The sequence below is a fragment of the Sinohyriopsis cumingii genome, chromosome 3 (assembly GCF_028554795.1).
Source record: "Sinohyriopsis cumingii isolate HCF-2022 chromosome 3, ASM2855479v2, whole genome shotgun sequence".
In the NCBI taxonomy this organism is placed as follows: domain Eukaryota; kingdom Metazoa; phylum Mollusca; class Bivalvia; order Unionida; family Unionidae; genus Sinohyriopsis; species Sinohyriopsis cumingii.
In genome coordinates, this window is record NC_142963.1 from 12028736 (window position 1) to 12049310 (window position 20575).

Below are 20575 nucleotides of genomic sequence, written 5' to 3' on the forward strand. Positions count from 1 at the left end.
CATCATTTGGGACGAGATATGCACAGTGTCGCTAGATATATTACAAATGTTTATCGATTGGCTGTTATTGAAAAACACAGCTGTGATAATGTGCGGCGATCACGGTCAACCACTTCCGTTTGTCGGGCCATCTCCACACCATTGGCTAAAGGATTTTGTAGATTACTATAAAGAAATAACCGATGATCATAGATCACTTGATGCAGAATTAAGAGAATTAAAAAAATTAATCAGACTACAACCGAATAAAATTCAATGTGAAATAGCGCGTAAAATAATTCCAGAAACTTCCATGAACGACTTTTGGGAAAGGTGGAGACCAAACGATTTGATAGTGGCAAGTAGAAATATAGTCAGAGACACACTTCAACGGGAGTTATTTCAGTTACACAAGGAGAAATTCTCAGCGTTACGTGTACCGTTGTGTTACAGACCAACTAATATACGACTACAGAATATCGACGTTGATATACCAGGACAACCCGAGAAACAGAATCTTGTATTAAATTATATTGTTTTGGTTCCTGTCAATGTTATTGAGGATGCGATACGCGCTGACGGATCTCCGTGGACGCTAGGATACGCAATGACGATTCACTCATCACAAGGATTAACCATCACTGATACAATTGTTTGGATCGTTGACGATTATATCGAATGGTCGAACTTGGTTTATCTTGCAGTATCCCGAGTCAGAAGAATTTCTCAGTTGCGGAGAATTGTCATGGACGCGTCAGTGATCAATGATGATATTGACAACGATATAATAAGAAAAAAATTAGCCGGTTATAAACCAAGTGACAAAAAAAATAATCGGGAATTTGATATCATGCTGAATTATTAACACACTGAAACAGCAGCAGAATAATGACTGCGTGAGTTGTAATTGCTTAATGTTATGGCGGTATCTGAAAAATGATCCAAGACAATTTACCGTGGATAGAAAAGATAGTAGTCGCGGTCATTCACGAGAAAATGTGATGCTGACCTGTCTTGAATGTAATCGACGTAGGGGTGCTGACACCCTTGGTGCTAGTTAAGTGATCGCGGTGGTAATTGTGTGTCTTCGGGAATTACTTGTAATTGTTCACGTGTAAATCCACGTTGAGGAGCAGTTGAATCTAATCTGTAGATTGTGGGTCTACCCGAGGATCTTGTTATGTCGTTGTATTGTTATACGCGCGCTTTTGATTGATTAATTGGTTTCAACGCAGTTGTTCGAGTTATTTCATTATTTAGCGCGGCTATCACACTTGGTAATCTTGCAACCCATTCGCGTGATCTCTTGTCTTGAATGAATTCCTTCGCGTATTGATATCCAAATAACCGCTCAGCAAGTGTTCGATTAAATCGTTCAACAATTGCCTGATCACGATGAATTGCAGTATGTCCTCGTCTGATGGTGACGTTATGTTGCTTCATCAACGATGATACTGCACCCTGAAATTCTTTGCCAGGATGAACTTGTAACAGCTGTGGCCATTGCAAGGGTCCACGTTGATAAATTCGTTTAAACGCAGAAGCAACTTCTGTTGCTGTCTTTGTTGACAACGGCTCTGCTTCTTTATCTCTACTTGCAACATCAACGACAGTTGATGCGTATTTATATGTTATCTGACGTCTTCGGATTTTAATGGTATCATGTGGTAAAAATAATATATCAGCTTGATGAACTTCATTAGGAACTCCAACATCAAAATGTGCAAAGTGAATTCGTTCAGGCGGTGGTAGATAAATTTGCCATATTGCTTGTCGTGCTAACCACGCTTCAGCGGTGACACGTGTAACTTTTGCTGCTTCGGCGAGTTTACTAATTGCTGATCTACCTTTCCAATATCCTCTTGGGGAATAATAAATCGATTCCATTTATAATTAATTACCAGCACCTAGCGCTAGTTTATCTTTCATTGCGGATCTAACTAACCAATTAGCCAATGATTCCTTGAAAGATTTATTCGTAATGGAATTTAGCTCGTGAATTAATTTCACATCTGCTATGTGTCTGTATTGGAGATCTTTACTTTTATAAGCTACATCATGAGCATGACACGCTTTATCAATAGCGTTTATCGGATACTCACCTGGTTTTGGTTGGTCTTGGTTGTCAAGTCTGATATCAAGTCGGGTTCCAGGACCACAGTAATTATATCCTGGGAGATGTTTTTCTCCTGGGTATTTAGCCCACAGAGTCCCTAGTAACTGTTAATTTTACTGCAATATCACCTCCTCGTTTTTTTATAAATAATATTATCTGACTTTGTGAGGGAATAAATTAAAATTTTTTGTACCACATCGTTCACATTTACCATTAACCAATGATCTATTATTTTTTGTTTTAATAGTTGTTAGATCACCTGTGGGAGTACGCGTCCTACATTTCACACAACATAGATCCATAATTATTTTATATATAACATGGATATAATTGATTTCTCAGCGACAAGAAAACAAGAGCCGGTCTAGCATCATGCAGCGCTACCAAATTCTATCCGAATGATTATCATAGGCCCATCTGGAAGTGGTAAGACGCAACTGTTACTTAATTTGATAATGAGATGGTTAAAATGGGATAAGTTGTATTTGGAAGCGCCATCAGTTGATGATCAACGATGTTATGATGTACTCAATGATTTTAATGAAAACGCAAGATTGTTGGATGGCGACGTCATTGAATTTATAACCGATACTGATGAATCGCCAAGTGTTAATGATTTTGACGGATTTATTAATAATTTGGTTGTATATGATGATGTGATGCTGGACAAACACTCAAATCCAGCTAGGATTTTTTCTCGAGGTAGACATAAAAACACTGATGTGATTTATGTTACTCAGCGATACACACAAATATCAAAGGTGATCAGAGATGACTGTAATATTTTAGCTGTGTTTAATGGAGTCGATACTCATACGTTGCGAAAAATTTATCAAACTTGGTGTGGCGGTGACATGGATATAAATAAATTTAGAAACATTTTTTCACGAGCGCAAGCTACTCCACACGGATTTATAACAATAAATTTACATGATCCCAGAACAAGATATCGAATCAGACTTGATACAATTTTTGGATAAATTTATAGCAGCAGAGAGGCGCTGCCTCAAACTTGGTACCGACGCGATCGCGTATTTTCGTGCTATTTTTCGCGATCAAAATAACTTATCAGCGGTAGGCTGCGTAAGTCAATTAGAGTTTATTAAGTTCGTTGACAGGGTTGTCTCATACCGGGTACTAAGACAATCGCGATTTTTTTTTTGCGATTTTCGAGGAAGACTTATTTTGCGAAATGGAGTGTAAACCAATTAGAGTCTGTTCAGCCTCTATGCTGCTCATGGGTTTCTTTCGTGATGTAGTTAATATATTAGAATTGTAATAAGTCGATATTTGGACACGTTTTTGCTTGCGCTTACGTTGAATTTCAAAGAGCCAAAATATGCATTTTAAACATCACTACGTTATCTAGGCAGTGATATAATAAAATATTGTGCAGTAAATCTGAATTATTCGACTCAAGAGAACCTCCTTGGTATGAATCTGCCTTAATGCATGTGATAACCCGAAAATATTTATTTTTACAACCAAAAATAAGTAATAGGTAAATGCCAAAGCTAGTATCTGCAATAGCTCGCAATTGCAAATCCCGATTTTCTGCATATCTCCCCTCCTTCAAATGCAAATCCCTTTTTCTGCATATTTTAATATCCTAACATACCCATGCGCAAATTCATTTTCTCTGCGTATTTTAAGCCCCATCCATACGCAAAACACTCATCCCGAAAGATTGGCTCGTGGGTCATATTCCACAATCTATCGCATATATGATGCATCTTTTTCCTGTAACTGCGTATATTAAGTTTGATATAAAAAAATTAAAATGTCGTTGGAATTGCTGTGTTTAAACCGATATTTGCCACACCTGAAAATTGAATATAGAACTTTATAACATTTCCTCTGGGAGAATAAATTGCCATAATTGCTTGGTTATCCAGAATCAATTTACTTATATATTGCCTAGAAAATGGAAGCCAAGCGACTTTAAGCAAGGATACATCGAGGCATAATCGTAAAATAGACTTCTGCAGTAAATGTCTGTTTAGCCATTTTTTCTCTTTGTGCAAAGTTGATGAAATTCAAATGAAACTATCTTTATTTTATATATAGTTAAACTGAAGTCAGATAAATAAATATTTCTTTGAAATTGATAGATTGAGGGAAGAGAATGAATAATACGGACAACGAAGTTTTAAAGAGTTTCTCAGTTGGGGTTCTGTAGTAAATGTCTACGGTTTATTATAAACAAAGCGTTGAATGTAATACCCAGTCTCATCAGCTTACTAATCATTGTGTACCTTTATGGATTCTGACAGTGAACCTACTGCACCATCTGCTTACTAATCACTGTGGACCTTTATGGATTCTGACATTGAACCTACTGCACCATCTGCTTACTAATCACTGTGGACCTTTATGGATTCTGAAAGTGAACCTACTGCACCATCTGCTTACTAATCATTGGTGACCTTTATGGATTCTGACAGTGAACCTACTGCACCATCTGCTTACTAATCATTGTGGACCTTTATGGATTCTGACAGTGAACCTACTGCACCATTTGCTTGCTGAAAAATAGTTCTTGCAAAGTATATAGAGCTGACTATACAGTAAACGATTTTCTTCGAAGACGCTCTGGGAACTGTCTCTGACGGTCTGAATATGTTTCGACCGAATCAGTACCATTATATAGTAGTGACAAATGACACTGTGAAAAATTGTGTTTTTGCTCTATTGTCAGGTTTCAACTGATAAAATGTTTCAGTGAAGTAAATAACACAAAGGCAGGCATGTTTACTACTGTCGATTCAAAATGGGAAACATACCTGAAGTGACAGTTTCTGTTGTACTGTTTGTGCTATTTTGACTTGCTACCAGAGGCATACTCAGCCCTGAAAATGAAATGAGACATAATGCTACAGATTAATAGGATTCTGGACCATGCAAAGCTTTGTCTGTACATTATTTACTTTTCTGTTGCCAATACTTATTTGCTTCCCTTATGTTTTAATCTAAATGAAAAATTGAAAATGGGAAATATTTCAGTCGGAAAACACTTTCAACAGTGGGTCGCGAACGTTCATCACCACCCTCATCAGCCAAGCCAACAATCATGTTCTTTTCCAAAGACCGAAACACTATTGAGAACAACATCTTCATGCTTTATAATTGAGTAATTGGTGTAAACCGACCTTTCGTCTTGCGACCTTAGATGTATCATTTCAGAAAGTTTCGTCTCATTGTAAACTTATTTGTCTTTAGTTTAAAACAATGTTTGTTAGCTAAGACAATTCTTTAGTCGCATCACAATTTTGACTAGCAACTAATTGTACAATGACAGGTTTTTTAAATAAAACCAAAGACTGAGACTTCGTTTGCGACCCTAACACTCTTAAAATTAATTTGTCAGCTGCCATCTTGCATAATTTAAAAATTCACACGGCAGTTTATCAGAAAATGTAAACATATATGAAATCAGCCGTACTATTATTTTCGTTGTATTTCTATATTCTTAAAATTCTCCTTAAATGTTTTAACTGTTCAAGTCAAACTCTAGCATAACTATTTGCTAGATTTAACTAACTACGAGTACAAATATCATCTTTATTAACAACTTTCTAATCAATCAATCACTTAAGTTCTCCATTATAAGATAAATGCAGTTCAGATGCTATATGTGTGTGATATAATAACCACATCCTCACGAATGTCTTAGGAAGCGACTAATGAAGACAAACTATTTTGCCTTGTGATGCATGAGGTGATGATGTCGACGCTGTGAAATTTTGTAATATTTACAAGAATTGGGTTTGTATATAAAAAGAACAGAAAAAAATGACTTCGTATTTCAACTATTTTACTCATCAACACATGTGTTTTTTGTGCTTTTTGTGATGCAAAAACTTCCTTGGCACAATACAGCCAGGATTGTGTTTATGTGCCATTAAACCTTAACCAGGCATGCTTACCTGTAACAAATAAAACAACAATGGAGAAGGCGCAACTAGGTTTCATCTTTGGGTACTTCCTCTTTCAAAATTTGAAAACGATTCAAAATTATGATCCTTAGGTCACTGTGGCAAGTCACTATCTGATTTGGAATAGTCGAGCTGTGTGTCTAAATGAAGAATAAAAGAAACACGTTTTGAACATCTGCCTGAGAAAAGCAATTAGCTAAATACAGAATATCGGATGCAATTTACTGGCGAAAAACCCAAAATCAAGTCCCTTTCAAAGGTAATGTGTTCGACAAGCACAAACCTATCATCAGTTATTTCCAAGCATGCTATGCGAAATGTGAGAATGAAGTGGATTGTCATGCGAGAACCTTAAACTGAGACGAAGTGAGTTTAAAATTACCCGGAATGCAATTTCGCTTCTAGATGTTTCGAAAAGTACTAATTTATAATGAGCCTCAACACGGACGGTCCGCGTGACTCACATATCTAGGAAGAAAACTTGCAGGTCAAAATGGGTAATTTTCAACTTATTGTGACTTCTCTTAATGCGTATTGATAATGTGATAAGACATCATAAGGCAGGTGGGAGTGTTATAGCCAGGTATCAAATATAGCAAATATTAACTGGTAAATTATACATTATTAACTTCAACAACTAAATGTGTCGGAGTAAAGGCAATAATGCCCATCTTAAGTAAAAAGAATAATCATCCTATATAAACCTTATATCTATGTATAAATAGGACATGTGTCACGGAATTTTAAAAATCGTTTTATTTATTAAATACATGTACTCGGATTTCGTGTTTTGTGTACAACGACCACGAGGGTGATGTATGTATATTCTGTAAAGATTTCGAAATAGTGATTCGGTTCATCTTATGCCGCACTTGCGAAATGCTTTCGATGGGAAGAACTGAATACTTCCAGGGCACAAACATATATTGCGGCATCGTCTGTGTATAAATGCCTCACCGTAAGACAAAATCTGTACATTAAGGAACCTCTTGTCAGTGAGCGGTCCACACTCTGTGTTAAGAGTATTCTTTGTGCCTGAGAAATGTATCACATTTTATATTTCCAGTATTTACGTTATGTAACTGCAATTTATCTACTGACAAGTACTATTTACATATTTTCACATTTCATAGTCATTTTGCTCTTGCTAGTTTTGACATTTTGCAACAGTATGGCAAATTCAAATATGAGAAAAGATGAGAAAGGGGTAATGTTAAATCCTACTTCCCCAAAACCCTAACTAAAACAAATCATGGGAGAATCCTGTACGCGTACAGGACTAAAGGCTGTTAAGTTCTAGACTGACATCATTTGCAGAAAATGAAAGACCATGACCAGCTGAGGTATTACAGCAACTAATAGCGAGAGGGACAAAACCGTGTGACATACTAGGTCTACAAAATGGGTGTAGAGGATCCTACTTCCTTTTCGCAAAGGGAGATATTCCTCTATACCCCAATGATACAGAAATATAACTAAGAGGGAAAAAAATAAAGGTATATGCACCACCTCCATTTGCCAAACCTCTAGAGGAGAAAATGACAGAAATTCATTTCTCTGGACTACCATTGGAGGTCTTGACCAATTAAATACAGATCAAAATCGAAAGAAAATACGGAGTGAAAGTGCTCAAAAGATATATGGCTACTTACTGGGTATTCCCTTCCGTGTATACGGCAGTGCGAATCCTCAGATTCACTGAGGAAGACGCAGAAAAGATCTCACCCTTTTGTTATGTACTAGGGTTCATGATTAAGACATGGTACCGAGAGTGCCAATATTTTTGGCAATGCAACCGCTGAGGGGCAGCGGGGCACCTTCCCTGAGGCTGCCAACACTACACCCAACAAGAAAACGTATGCGACGGCAGTTCAAAAAATGGATGAAGCCACCATACAAGCTTCAAATGTCGTCCCAGCCCCAACCCTAGTAGAGGGACAAGAAATGGCACAAGAAAAGACCATAGATGTACAAGTAGACAAAGCCGAACAACAAATAGCAAAAGAGACAGAGATGGAAAACACTGAGAATAATACCGACGACGAATTAGTTAACTGGGAATTTGCAGAACAGACTAATTCTGCGGAAAAAAGGAAAGCTAGGAAAAAGCTAAAACGATTACACCAACAACAAAAAAGGAAAAGGAATGAAAACTAATGGAGAGAAAGACGGCTTCGTACTTTGTACTGATCGAGCCGCAGTGCGGAGAGGCACCTATACAAAAAGCAGACGAAATTCTGGTTTGTGAGAGCGCTTCTGCAAGCCCCATAGTAAAAACAAGGGAAACAAATGATGAAAGAAACGGTAATGTTGAAGAATTACCCCAGAATCCCTTATCCACACTAAAGAGGGAGGAACTGAGAATGAACTCAACACTAAAACATACAACATTAATACCTCGACACCAAAACCACAAAAGAGGAAAAGAACAGCTTCCACTCGTAGAGCACCAACTGAGGTAGAAGTCATTGACTTAATCAGAAAGCACAGGTCTCTCAATAATAATGTGGCATAAATAACTGAACCAAGATCTCAAGGAAGAAAAGAAACAGCAGAAACAAGACGCACTGAATCCCTAACAAGGGATGATAAGAAACGTATCATAAGTTTAGAAGAATACAGAACTAAGAAACTTAATACTAATTAAAATGGATTACTATTCTATAAACTTGATCATTACAATTTTTAAAATATTTTTTACCTAAAACAAATCCCACCATAAACAATAAATAAACGTTGACATAGCCTAGATGGAGGGATTATACCTAAACATCTTGACTATGAACATCAATGGTTTATATAAGAAAATTAACAATATTACGTAACACTCAAAAAATTATGATATAATATTATTACAAGAGACACATAGTATGCTAGCGCAAATAGTGATAAACCTAGAAGAGGATTTAGACGCAATAGTTTTCACCAGTAACCACCCAACAGAGTACATCTGGGGTGGCTACAATTGTGCGACGCACCGCTAAGGGATTGAACCTAGAATTTTGTAAAATGTCAAAGGAACTTCAAGAAAGATTATCACACATAAATATAACTAAGTGGAATATTCTTAATATATATGTTCCACCTGGGGGAACAAGCTCCAGGAAAATTAACTTCATAACTAATATATATATATATATATATATATATATATATATATATATATATATATATATATATATATATATATATATATATATATATATATATGCGCTATGCACTAGAAACATGCAGCATAGGAGGGGATTTTAATTAGGTATTGTCTGACCTAGATAAAAGTGAGGGACTATTAGATTCTCATTTTAAAAAATTCCATAAATTAATAAATACTCTTTTAAAAACAAATAACTTAATAGATGTTTTTAGACCCTATAATGGAAATAATGATAATAATGAGGACTTTGCATAGCGCCTAATAGAAACTCTAAGCGCTTTGCTACATTAGAAAACACCTATAAGATAAAAAACATATAATGCTATGATTACAAAACAAACACCATGAAATTAGAATACATTACAAAACAATATTTAAGCTAGGAAACATTATTCAGTCTTTACGTTTGTTCTTGCAGTCGAAATAAGTGAGTTTTGAGAGCCCTCTTGAATGTGATCACTGTGTCTTTGTGTCTAAGTTCAGTGGGCAATTCATTCCACGTTGCTGGGCCCTGGTATGCAAAAGAACGTTGTCCATATGACTTTGTTTTCATAGTGGGAATAATGAGTATACGATTGTCATAAGAGGAGCGTAAGTATCTTGCTGGTGTGTACTCATGGGTGAGGTCGGTTAGGTATGTTGGACTAGAATCCGACAGTGAAACATAGCACAGAGAACAAATTTTGTGTTTGATTCTGGATCGAATGGATAGCCAGTGTATGATACAGAGCAGCGGGGAGGTGTGCTCTGATCGTGGTACTCTAAGCAGGAGCCGAGCAGCTGTGTTTTTTTGAACTTTTTGAAGTTTCTGGAGCAGATATTGAGATGAACCAGACAGAACTGAGTTACAATAGTCCAGTCTTGAAAGTACTAATGAACACACAAGTTTTTAGTGGCATCAACTGACAGATATTTGTGAACTGAGCCGATGCGCCTCATGACATGTTGGTGCAATGTGAGAGTACTGTCCAGAGTAACACATAGGTTTCGTACTGATTGTGTGAATTTAATGTTGGTGTTGCTGATATTTATTGTTTGAGGTAAAGGATGTGAATGAGAAAGTCTTTGTGTTGTGATCAGAATAGCCTCAGTTTTATCATCATTCATCTGCAGCTTGTTACATGTCATCCATGATTTCACCTCAGAAATGCACCTCTCTACACCTTGGATGATAATAGCATGAACTTCAGTTGGGTGGCTAGATTTGTATATTTGGGTGTCATCAGCGTACAATTGGTGAAACACTGGATGATGATCTATGACACTTGCGAGCGACTAAGTGTACAGAATGGAGAGAACAGGTCCAAGAACAGACCCATGTGGAACACCACAACATAGATCAACTGGCTGGAGTGTATTCCATTTGCAGATACAATTTGTGTCCTATTGACCAAGTAGGACTTGAACCACAGTAAGGCTGCATCATGAATGCCAAATACATGCTGGAGACGGTGAAGTAATATATCATGGTCTATTGTGTCAAATGATGCAGACAAGTCAAGGAGGGTGAGGACTGTAATCTTTCCGCTATCCAGCGCTGAGACAATGTCATTAGCTACTTATAGAAGAGTAGTTTCAGTACTGTGGCAAGGGCGATATGCAGATTGTACGTTGCTAAAAAGACTGTTTGAATTTAGATGAGATACAAGCTGGGATAGAACAACCTTTTCTAAGATTTCTTATATGAATGGGAGATTAGAAACTGGGCGGTATTTCTTTAATTCGCTATGGTCTATTGATGGTTTCTTCAGCAGAGGCTTTACAATGGCAGTTTTGAAAAATGATGGGAATTCCCCTGATGAAAGAGAGGTGTTAATAACATCAGTTAGTGAAGGCAATACTGGATCTAAGCACTCAAGCAGCAGTGATTTGAAATTGGATCAAGTTCACATGACTTTGGTGCACTCTTGTACGTACGAAATCCATAGAGACAGGTTTAAATGCTGCTAATGGTTGGAGCTCAAATTCTGTATCCCAACTGTATGGTGACGACGAGTTAATTGAAATTGTGGTGTCAAGCTTATCTCTAATGGTTTGCACTTTGTCACGGAAGAAAATTGCATAAATATCCGGAAGGTCGACTGGAGAGAAGGTAGTTGGAAGTGGTGTAGATTTGTTCCTTGACATTAGCTTGTTAGTAATCTCGAAGAGCTCTTTGCAGCTGGAACTTTCCATGATCTTAGTAGTGTAGTGGGCTGATTTCGCTGCATGGACTATATTTGTGACATTCTTCTTAGCGGCTTCATAGATTTGCTTCTGAATAGTGAGTCTGGTGGAAAGTCAAAGCCTCTCAGCTTTACGGCGGTCTCTTTTAGCATTTCGAAGCTGGTCCCTAACACTGCTATACCATGGAAAACACTTTTAATTGATACTCTGCACTTGGTAGCTGGGGCATGTTTGTCAAGCAATGAACGCAGGTAGTTATCGAGTTGTTCTGCGGTAGGAGGTAAACAAGTAGTTAGGTTAGCTTGGATGTCGTGCATTAGTTTGGTTCTATTTATCATACGGAGGTTTCTCTTAGTAGCAGATAAAGGTGGAGGGTTAGGAACTGATACGTCAAGATGGCATACAATGCAGAGGTGATCTGATGTAAGGTCATGGAATACCAGGGAGGACCGTAGAATGTTATCATCAGGTCTATGAAGAATCCAGTCTAAAATGTGACCATGTTTATGGGTGTGTTGGTTAACTGACTGTTTGAGGTTGAAAACCTTAATGGAATCTATGAGTTTTGATGTATTTGGGTTTCTGGAACAGTCAAAGTGAAAGTTGAAATCTCCAAGAATAATCAGGTTGCCACCTATCGAATTTCCATAGTCCAGGAGATTCTGAAACTGCTCCAAAAAGAAAGAATCAGCCAGCTTGTTTTGTCTACTAGGAGGAGGGCGGTATAGGCAGAAAAAATGGACTGACCTTTGCTCCAGTATGAGTGTGGTTTGGATTAGTTCAAACGATGTGTGGTCGACATTGAATGTTGTGGTGTGGTTAAGAGTTTTATCATTGAGTTCTTTGTGATGACAGCAATTCCACATCCGCGAGAATTACGGGGGAACTACTTGATGGAGTAATCAGTGGGTGTTAGATCCGCACACTTGGGCTCATCGTCTGATGTTTTTAGCTATGTTTCTGTCAGGAAAAAGACGTCAATATTCTGGTCGTTGATAGAATTAACTATTTCTGTGCGCTTTTTCGGTGGTCCTACTGACTTGGCATTGAATAATGCAATACGCAGAGGTATCTCTTGGATAGTTGACACAAAGGTTGACGAATTAATAGGGATTTGAATTAGGTTATCTAAATTAACGGTCGAATTGTTTTTAATTATTGTGCCGAAATAAGGGAGATAACTGGAATTCTTCTTTCTGTTCTACGCCTTCCAGCTTTGAAACATTTCTTTTTTCGCTTCTGTTTACATTTAGGTAATGATGAATGTAGTCCCAGTTCGTTTAGTCTAGAGCACAATAAAGTGTGGAGAGCCAAGGAGTGATCATTTAGAGCAATTAATGAGGGTCCATCGTAGCATAAACGGGTTGACTGGAGAGTATCACGTGATGGCGGTTTGTTCAAAAACAGTGGAGCAAGACAGCTGAAAATAGTCTAATTGTTCTCATTTCCAAAACAAGAAGATGAAGAAACACACACAAATTTAACAGCCAATGCATAATGAACACAATAACGTAGATGAAAACAGGCAACAAGCACAAATATCATGAAAACGGCACTAAAAACGGAACAGCTTCTTCAAGCCGGTTAAGCGACAGCGTCCATCTTAAATGAAATAACGGGAATATACATACAATTATGCTCACAATAAGACACTTTTTATATATCAGAAGGACATGTCGATGTAGTAATAAAACTGCTTGATTTTAACAGAACAAATATCAGACCATAAACTAGTGATACTAGAATTAACGATATTAATACAATCAAACGGGGACAAGGACTGGGAGATGAACAATGCTCACATGCTTGACGACGAGTATGTGGACATTGGACATTGTTCATCTACGCTTGAAAGAACTCACTTCAAAATATTATCGGGATATAATGGATAACTGGGAAATTATAAAAAAGGAATAAGACAAATTTCAAAATATTACAGTAAAACTAAGAAAATACAGAAACAATGGGTAAATGAGAAATATTGTGAAATACATTGGAAAAATGGTCCTATAACAAAACAAGAGGAAAACCTTCTCCAACAATTTAACAAATTAGAACAAAATATCACTCAATGTATCCAAATAAGGGCGGGAAAATTTGGGGAAGTGTAGAAAAAAGATAGGGGACTTCACAAAATGATAACCAAAAAGAGGTAGGGAAAAGAAAATAGAGTGTATAACAATATATAATACAAACTACAAGGACAAAACATATATTTTACAAGGCATTAAAGAGTATTATGCAGAAATTTATAAGACCCAAAATATAGATATAGACATTATAAACAACTGCATAGGGAAAACTAATTACCAAAAAATACCAGAACGAGATAAAGAACACTGTGACAAGTTTATTACTGAAATGAAATTCGTAAAGCAATTAACAGTTTGGATAAAGGGAACTCTCCAGTGTCAGGTGGGACTACATCTGATTTTAATGTTAAATTGCAAAACGAACTAATTGACGTACAAGAATTGCTATTTAATAATTTACTTTTTAAGGAGGAAATGCCAAAGACTTTGAGGGAAGGGATAATTACATTAATATATAAAGGGAAGGGAGATAGGAATGAAATTGAAATTGGAGACCGATTACACTATTAAATACTGACTACAAAATACTAAGCAAAATTATCACCAACAGAATAAAAACCAGCCTATATACAATAATTAATGTAAACCAAAGATGTGAGGGATGGGTAGAAATATTTTAAATAACGCACTATCGATTGGATCAATAATTGACTTTTTAACTAGTAGAGGAGAAAAAGGAGTCATGTTGCTGTTCGATCAAGAGAAAGCTTTTGATGGAATAGAGCATGACTTCGTCATTAAAAAATTGGAATCGTGTGGTTTCGGCATAAATATCATTAATTGGATAAAAGCCATGTACAAAAATATAACATCTAAAAATAATAATAAATGGTGCAGTAACAGAAGAATTTATGATACAGAGATAAGTAAGACAATGCTGCCCTCTGTCAATGATACTCTATATTATAGCAATATAATTTTTAAATATTAACACTAATAAAAAAAATTATATTCTTGGAATTGAAACATGTAATTTGAAAGGGGAATTTAAAAATATGCTAATTGCAGACGACTGCACAAACTTCACCAGAGACGAATTCGCTCTTAAGCATTTACAATAAGAATTCACACAATTTGGAAAATCCTCTGGGTCAACAATTAATCATGATAAGACAGAAACATTACTGATAGGTAACTGGAGAGGTAATCACCTCGGGTTTACTCCTAACTTGATTAAAACGCATGTAAGAGCATTTGGAATATTATATGGGAGGAACTCGACTCATATCAACTACCGTGAACTACTAACCAAGATAGAAGAGCAGATTGAAGTTTGGTCACACATAACACTCAGTCTCATGGAGCGTATTCAGGTTGCTAAAACCTACACGTATAGTCAACTCAACCATAGTATGAATACAGTCCACCTAACTGAAGCAATGATGAAGATCACAGAGGGGAAGATTATAGACTTTATATGGAATAATAAAATGCATTATTTAAATTATATATATATATATATATATATATATATATATATATATATATATATATATATATATATATATATATATATGCCAAAAGAGAATGGAGGATTAAACGTATCAAACATAAGTATAAATCAAAAGGCAAATATTTTAAATAAAATAAAACATAAATAGCTCACCCATATTCCCTTGGGAAGCTATATATATATCTATTTTAATGGCATTTGTGCCGATATAACGATTCTATTTTTAAAACTAATATACTTACAACGTTACTGGAACTACCGAGATGTGCTGAAAGAATAAGAGATGTAATATATACGTACAGAGACAATAGTGAAATTTGGATTGGAGATAAAACATATATAACACACTAAACGATTAAATATTCAAAGAGAAACACAAGATAGAGCTACGGCAACCAAATTTAAACTGGGGGAATATATGGAATAAATGGGCAGGTATAGAATCTACCTCCATACAAAGTAGGATGTAAATGTACTTTCATGACAAATAAATGACTGGATAGGTGGCCTTTAATAGGCACCTAATAAAAACAATACCACTTTGCAGTCTGTAACAACCATACAGGGTCAAAATATCATATTATTTTAAGACGTATCCAAACTTCTACATACAGATATAGAATCACGAATAAGATTAGAGATAAATACGGGGGAGTGGAATCTAAACAATTACTATATACAAATGACATCATAGATAAGAAAATATACTCTAAACTAACACACTTTATTAACGTACTGATGAAAACCTTTAGAAATGATACGTAGACTTTAAAATTAATTTAATTTTTTTTTAAATATGATACATAAACAGAAACAGACAAGACCCGATATGTATGAACTGTCGTATAGAATCTATCCTAAAGGAGCTTCTCTGCATAGTTTTTGTAACTGTAATTTTGGAACTATATTCTTATATCCAGATTATATAAACAACTATATCTATCTGATACGTTTACATACACTTATTCCAAATAAAACAAAATAATAATTTCATTATATGATATGCAAACAAAAACAGACACGAGGCGTAGAGGTTTATCCTAAACAAGCTTCTCTGCATCGTTTATGCAACTGTAATTTTTATAGTCTCTATCAACATAAATACTGAAAACTAATAAAATAAGATACTAATAAAAACACTGAATACCTCGTAGAAACTAATACAAGCAATAACATCGATAGGTACAAAAAGAATAAAAGCAGCGATACAGGGATTGGCCTTATTGATTAAGGAGAATATGATGGTACGATGCCTAAGATACGTGGCTCACGCGACGTAGCACGGATTGTAACGGATCTACCCAAAGGTACGGTCAAATTATAGAACATTACGAAAACACAAACACGGGGGTATATATACAATATACTAAAACTATGAGGTATAAAATGCACCATATACACACACTCAGCAATAAAAATATTTTCGTTTTTCTTTCTCCTCTTGATTATTTTATTCTTAAACTTTTACTTTCCTCTTCTATTATACACACATCACTTTCACATAGATAAGGACTCAAAGCACGGGAATGAAAGTATTGGCCTCTGTCACGGAAGGGGGCCCCGAGTGGTCTAAAGCGCTCTCCGTTACGGATCACTGCCATCTCACCTCTGTCTACGTTGGTTCGAGTCTCGGATTCAGCCAATGTGGGTATTTTAGAAAGCTTGCCAATAGCTTCTCGTGGGTAGGTGGTTCTTTCCTGGGTTTTCCCGGGTTCTTCCTCCACCATTAATACTGGCCGCCATGTATAGCTTATCGTGTGCTGAAAATGGCGCTTAACCTACAACAACAACAACAACTGTCACGGAAGCGTGCGAACAAAGAATTGAGTCACATGCCACCGCCACATGCTAATACCGGACCTCCCTAGCTGGAATTAATTGTTTTCTTACATAGGAATCCTCATAACTAAACATATCTCTAAATGTGATTATAGAACCAGTCCATACAACAACAAAAACGGGTAGCGTACGGGTAGCATGCAATACATATAGCATACGCATATAGCATACACTGGACAACATAGGTCCCTGGCAAGGATCACTAAGGTAAGGAAAGCTCTCAAACCAGCCAGGGTTAAGGAGCTATATAAACACTAGAGTAGGACGGTGCACAAAACCCTAATCCCAAATTAATAAATCTATTAAAATTATATTTGAATATATACGCACTACATGTACTATGGGGGCAACAAAATACATAAAATTCAAATTTCGGCACTCGGGGGTCCTCTCTATGATGGAGCCTAAGAGGGACCACACCACTAAAATGTAAGGACTTGCGCATCTTCAGCTGTAGAGGTATGTGAGTTATTTATTAATTTCTTGTATATAGGTTATGACTATTGTACTAGCACGTCTTATTTTTTTTATATATTTTCTATGCAGCTTCGGCTTACGTAGTTTTATAAGAATATTTTCTATTCCGGTTTATGACTTAGCAAGAGATTTATATTAGCAATATATAAAGTTGCATTTTTAAGAAACGTTTAGTACCGTATGATTCTTGTCGGCACGCCTAGGTTCACTTCTGAACTTATGTATTGTGTAATTATTGTGCCGATAATGTAATCTGTGTAGCTTACCGTATATAACGTCATTACGTTTTATCGTATATGCCTGTGTCATGAATAGTATACGGTACTAAATGTAATTTCAGCTGACCAGAGTGATCGGAGTGGTCGGACTGACCAGAGTGACCAGAGTGATCGGAGACGTCGTGGTACAAGCTGTAGAGCTAACCATAGGAATTGACCGTAGAAGCTGTGAAGCTGAACCATAGCAGCCGTAGAGCTGAATAAGTATTGCTGGTCGAATAGCAGGTGATCGGGCATTGCTGACCGAAATTGGTGGGTGCTGATTGCTTGATTGACCAACCTGGAATACTATCTGCTTGATTGACCAGAGTGACTCGTAGCCAAGTGTGCAGGTGACGGAGAGTGTAACTCCATACATGTAATTTTTTTAGCCGTGGGCTAATCTTTGGGGGTTTGTAATACCCAGTGTGTCTGGGGACTGTAAAGATATTTTTACACCTATCCGTTTGTTTTCATCATTTTCACTATTTTAGTACATACATTTTTACTATATGAGTAAAATATTAGCTTTTACTATTTGAGTAAAACACATCATTTTTTGGTTGTGAAATCACTGTGAATAATTCACCCCTTGTGCGTGTATTGTGTAAAGTAATTTACTTATATTTTTATTATTTAGTTCGTGCGGATTAAGTTAGTTGATGCAATATTTGGATATTATACGTACGTATTAATCATAATTATTTTCTCATTCATCATTGAACATTGCATTTGTATTACCATCAAAAGTATTATGTTGTAAATCCAAATCCCACCCGGTTATCTTGTTACTTATCTTGTTACATATGTATATATATATATATATATATATATATATATATATATATATATATATATATAGAGAGAGAGAGAGAGAGAGAGAGAGAGAGAGAGAGACACACACATATGTAACAAGATAACCAATATATAGGTTGCAGCATTTGCATGGGAAAATATGAACGAGTTTTCCGACAAAACGAGTTTATATTTTCCCATACAAATTCAGTAATCTTTTTATTATATGCTCATTTTCTTATTCTACCTACCGCTTAATTATATTAACAAAATACTCTACAAGAAACAAAGTAACTGAATGTATGCCGCATTCCAAACTAAATACACAAGGGCAGATTCATCTTTACACAACAACAACATTATTACTGCGCACATAACTCCGCCCAGATAAATTTGAACTTAGTCGCGCGCTTGACATTACTTTCGGAAGAAAACGGCGTGTCTAGTTAAAATTGAAATTTGGAGTCATATTGTCAATGAATGTACACTGCAACAACTTCTCCATTTGATCTGGAATGAATAGATTTTGGTATTTGTTTTCCCTGCGAAATTTCGTGATTATGAACTGGATTTATATGTGACAGTTCCATATGAAATACGTCGGACTGAAGAAGCGATGGAGAAACGTGTTGACATGTGCAAATGTGTTTGTATCTGTCATTGAATGTTTGAAATCATAATGTGGGAAAAATATGAAGTCTTTCAATTGTAATTATCAAAAAGACGCTATGGAATTTAATGCTCATTTCATTTTGAGTGCAGTACGGAGGATGTAATTGCACTTATATTCGAAATTACAGTACAATTTTGAAATGTGTAATCAAGCTTGAGAACCCATGGCAAGGCTTAAGTAATTCAGATTTGCAGAACTAAGAAAGAACATTTTGAGGAAATTCAGGATGTAAAACTGTAAGTATATTTTTTGCCATTCTTATTACAAGCTAAAGAAGACAGTTTATCCCTTGTCACTTGTACGTTATTTGTAAGGACCCTTTCTGATGTCAACTGTATATCTAACCTAAATCCGAAACATTGTATCAAAAATGTTAACGCGGAATGTGCCAAAGCAGATGGAATGTGGCATTCCACGAAACATCTGCTTTACTTCATTCAGAAACAAATTTAATCAACCAAAACGTACGTAAAGCGCCTACTACGCGAGTCTACACGATTTGTTTACAAATCAAAAGAGCTGGCGTCTGCGTCTATTGTTTGTTTACAATAGAAAGTAGTTTCTTTATGCACTTGAATACAATATGAAGGTGTGCAATATCGTACACTATTGAACGATTCTACATTTCCGATGTTGTGTCAGAAGGCACTTCCTGCAAAGCTAGAGTGTTGTGCAAATTAAGACAAAGACAAATTCTTACAAAACTGTAAACCGACCAGATATGATATATGAACAGTTGCATACTTTACAAGATGGTACTTAGTTCAGTTCTGTTGGATGGTACAATTGTCACTCAGTAGTTTTATTTTATATATTTCCGAATATAACCTGTACGGCATGTATACAGGAGTGTTTTTGTATTGCACGTCATAGGGTTAGAGAATAAATAAATAAAGACACTCATCTTCAATATATGTCTATTTGGTGTTCTTTGCTATTTATTTGCATACATTTCATTTCCAGTTTCAATCAGATGTTTATTGGAAACATTCGATACACAGACTTCATGTAGATTGCAGGTCATGCATTGGGATTATTATCATATCGCGGTAATACCAAAAAAATATTTTTACGAAGCCATATATTGGTCCTAATGTTAGGATCTTGATACTGTACAAATTGTAAATCATGGAGGGAATCATGATATGATACAGGGAAGCATGATACAGGGAAGCATGATATGATGCAGGGAAGCATCATACAGGGAAGCATGATATGATACAGGGAAGCATGATATGATACAGAGAAGTATGATATGATACAGGGAAGCATGATATGATACAGGGAAACATGATATGATACAGGGAAGCATGATATGATACAGGGAAGCATGATAAATGGAAGCATGGTATGATACAGGTAAGCATGATACAGGGAAGCATGATATGATACACGGAAGCATGATAGAGAGAAGTATGATATGATACAGGGAAGCATGATATGATACAGGGAAGTATGATATGATGCAGGGAAGCATAATACAGGGAAGCATGATATGATACAGGGAAGCATGATACAGGGAAGCATGATATGATACAGGGAAGCATGATACAGAGAAGCATGATATGATACAGGAAAGCATGATATGATACAGGGAAGCATGATACAGAGAAGCATTATATGATACAGGGAAGCATG

The 20575-nt window shown here is 36.2% G+C and overlaps 1 protein-coding gene across 9 annotated transcripts in view; it reads right to left on the reverse strand.

Moving 5' to 3' along the window:
* LOC149802464 (uncharacterized) overlaps nucleotides 1–20575 on the reverse strand; it is a 225957-nt gene that overhangs the window by 30105 nt on the left and 175277 nt on the right. For all 9 annotated transcript variants that reach the window (XM_089951707.1, XM_089951702.1, XM_089951708.1 and 6 more), the window contains 3 exons: nucleotides 15139–15164; nucleotides 6022–6170; nucleotides 4879–4944 (listed from right to left, as the gene is read on the reverse strand). In XM_089951707.1, the coding sequence (XP_089807833.1) occupies nucleotides 4879–4944; nucleotides 6022–6067 (112 nt within the window). In that variant the 5' untranslated portion in view covers nucleotides 6068–6170; nucleotides 15139–15164. The remainder of the gene's footprint in view (nucleotides 1–4878; nucleotides 4945–6021; nucleotides 6171–15138; nucleotides 15165–20575) is intronic.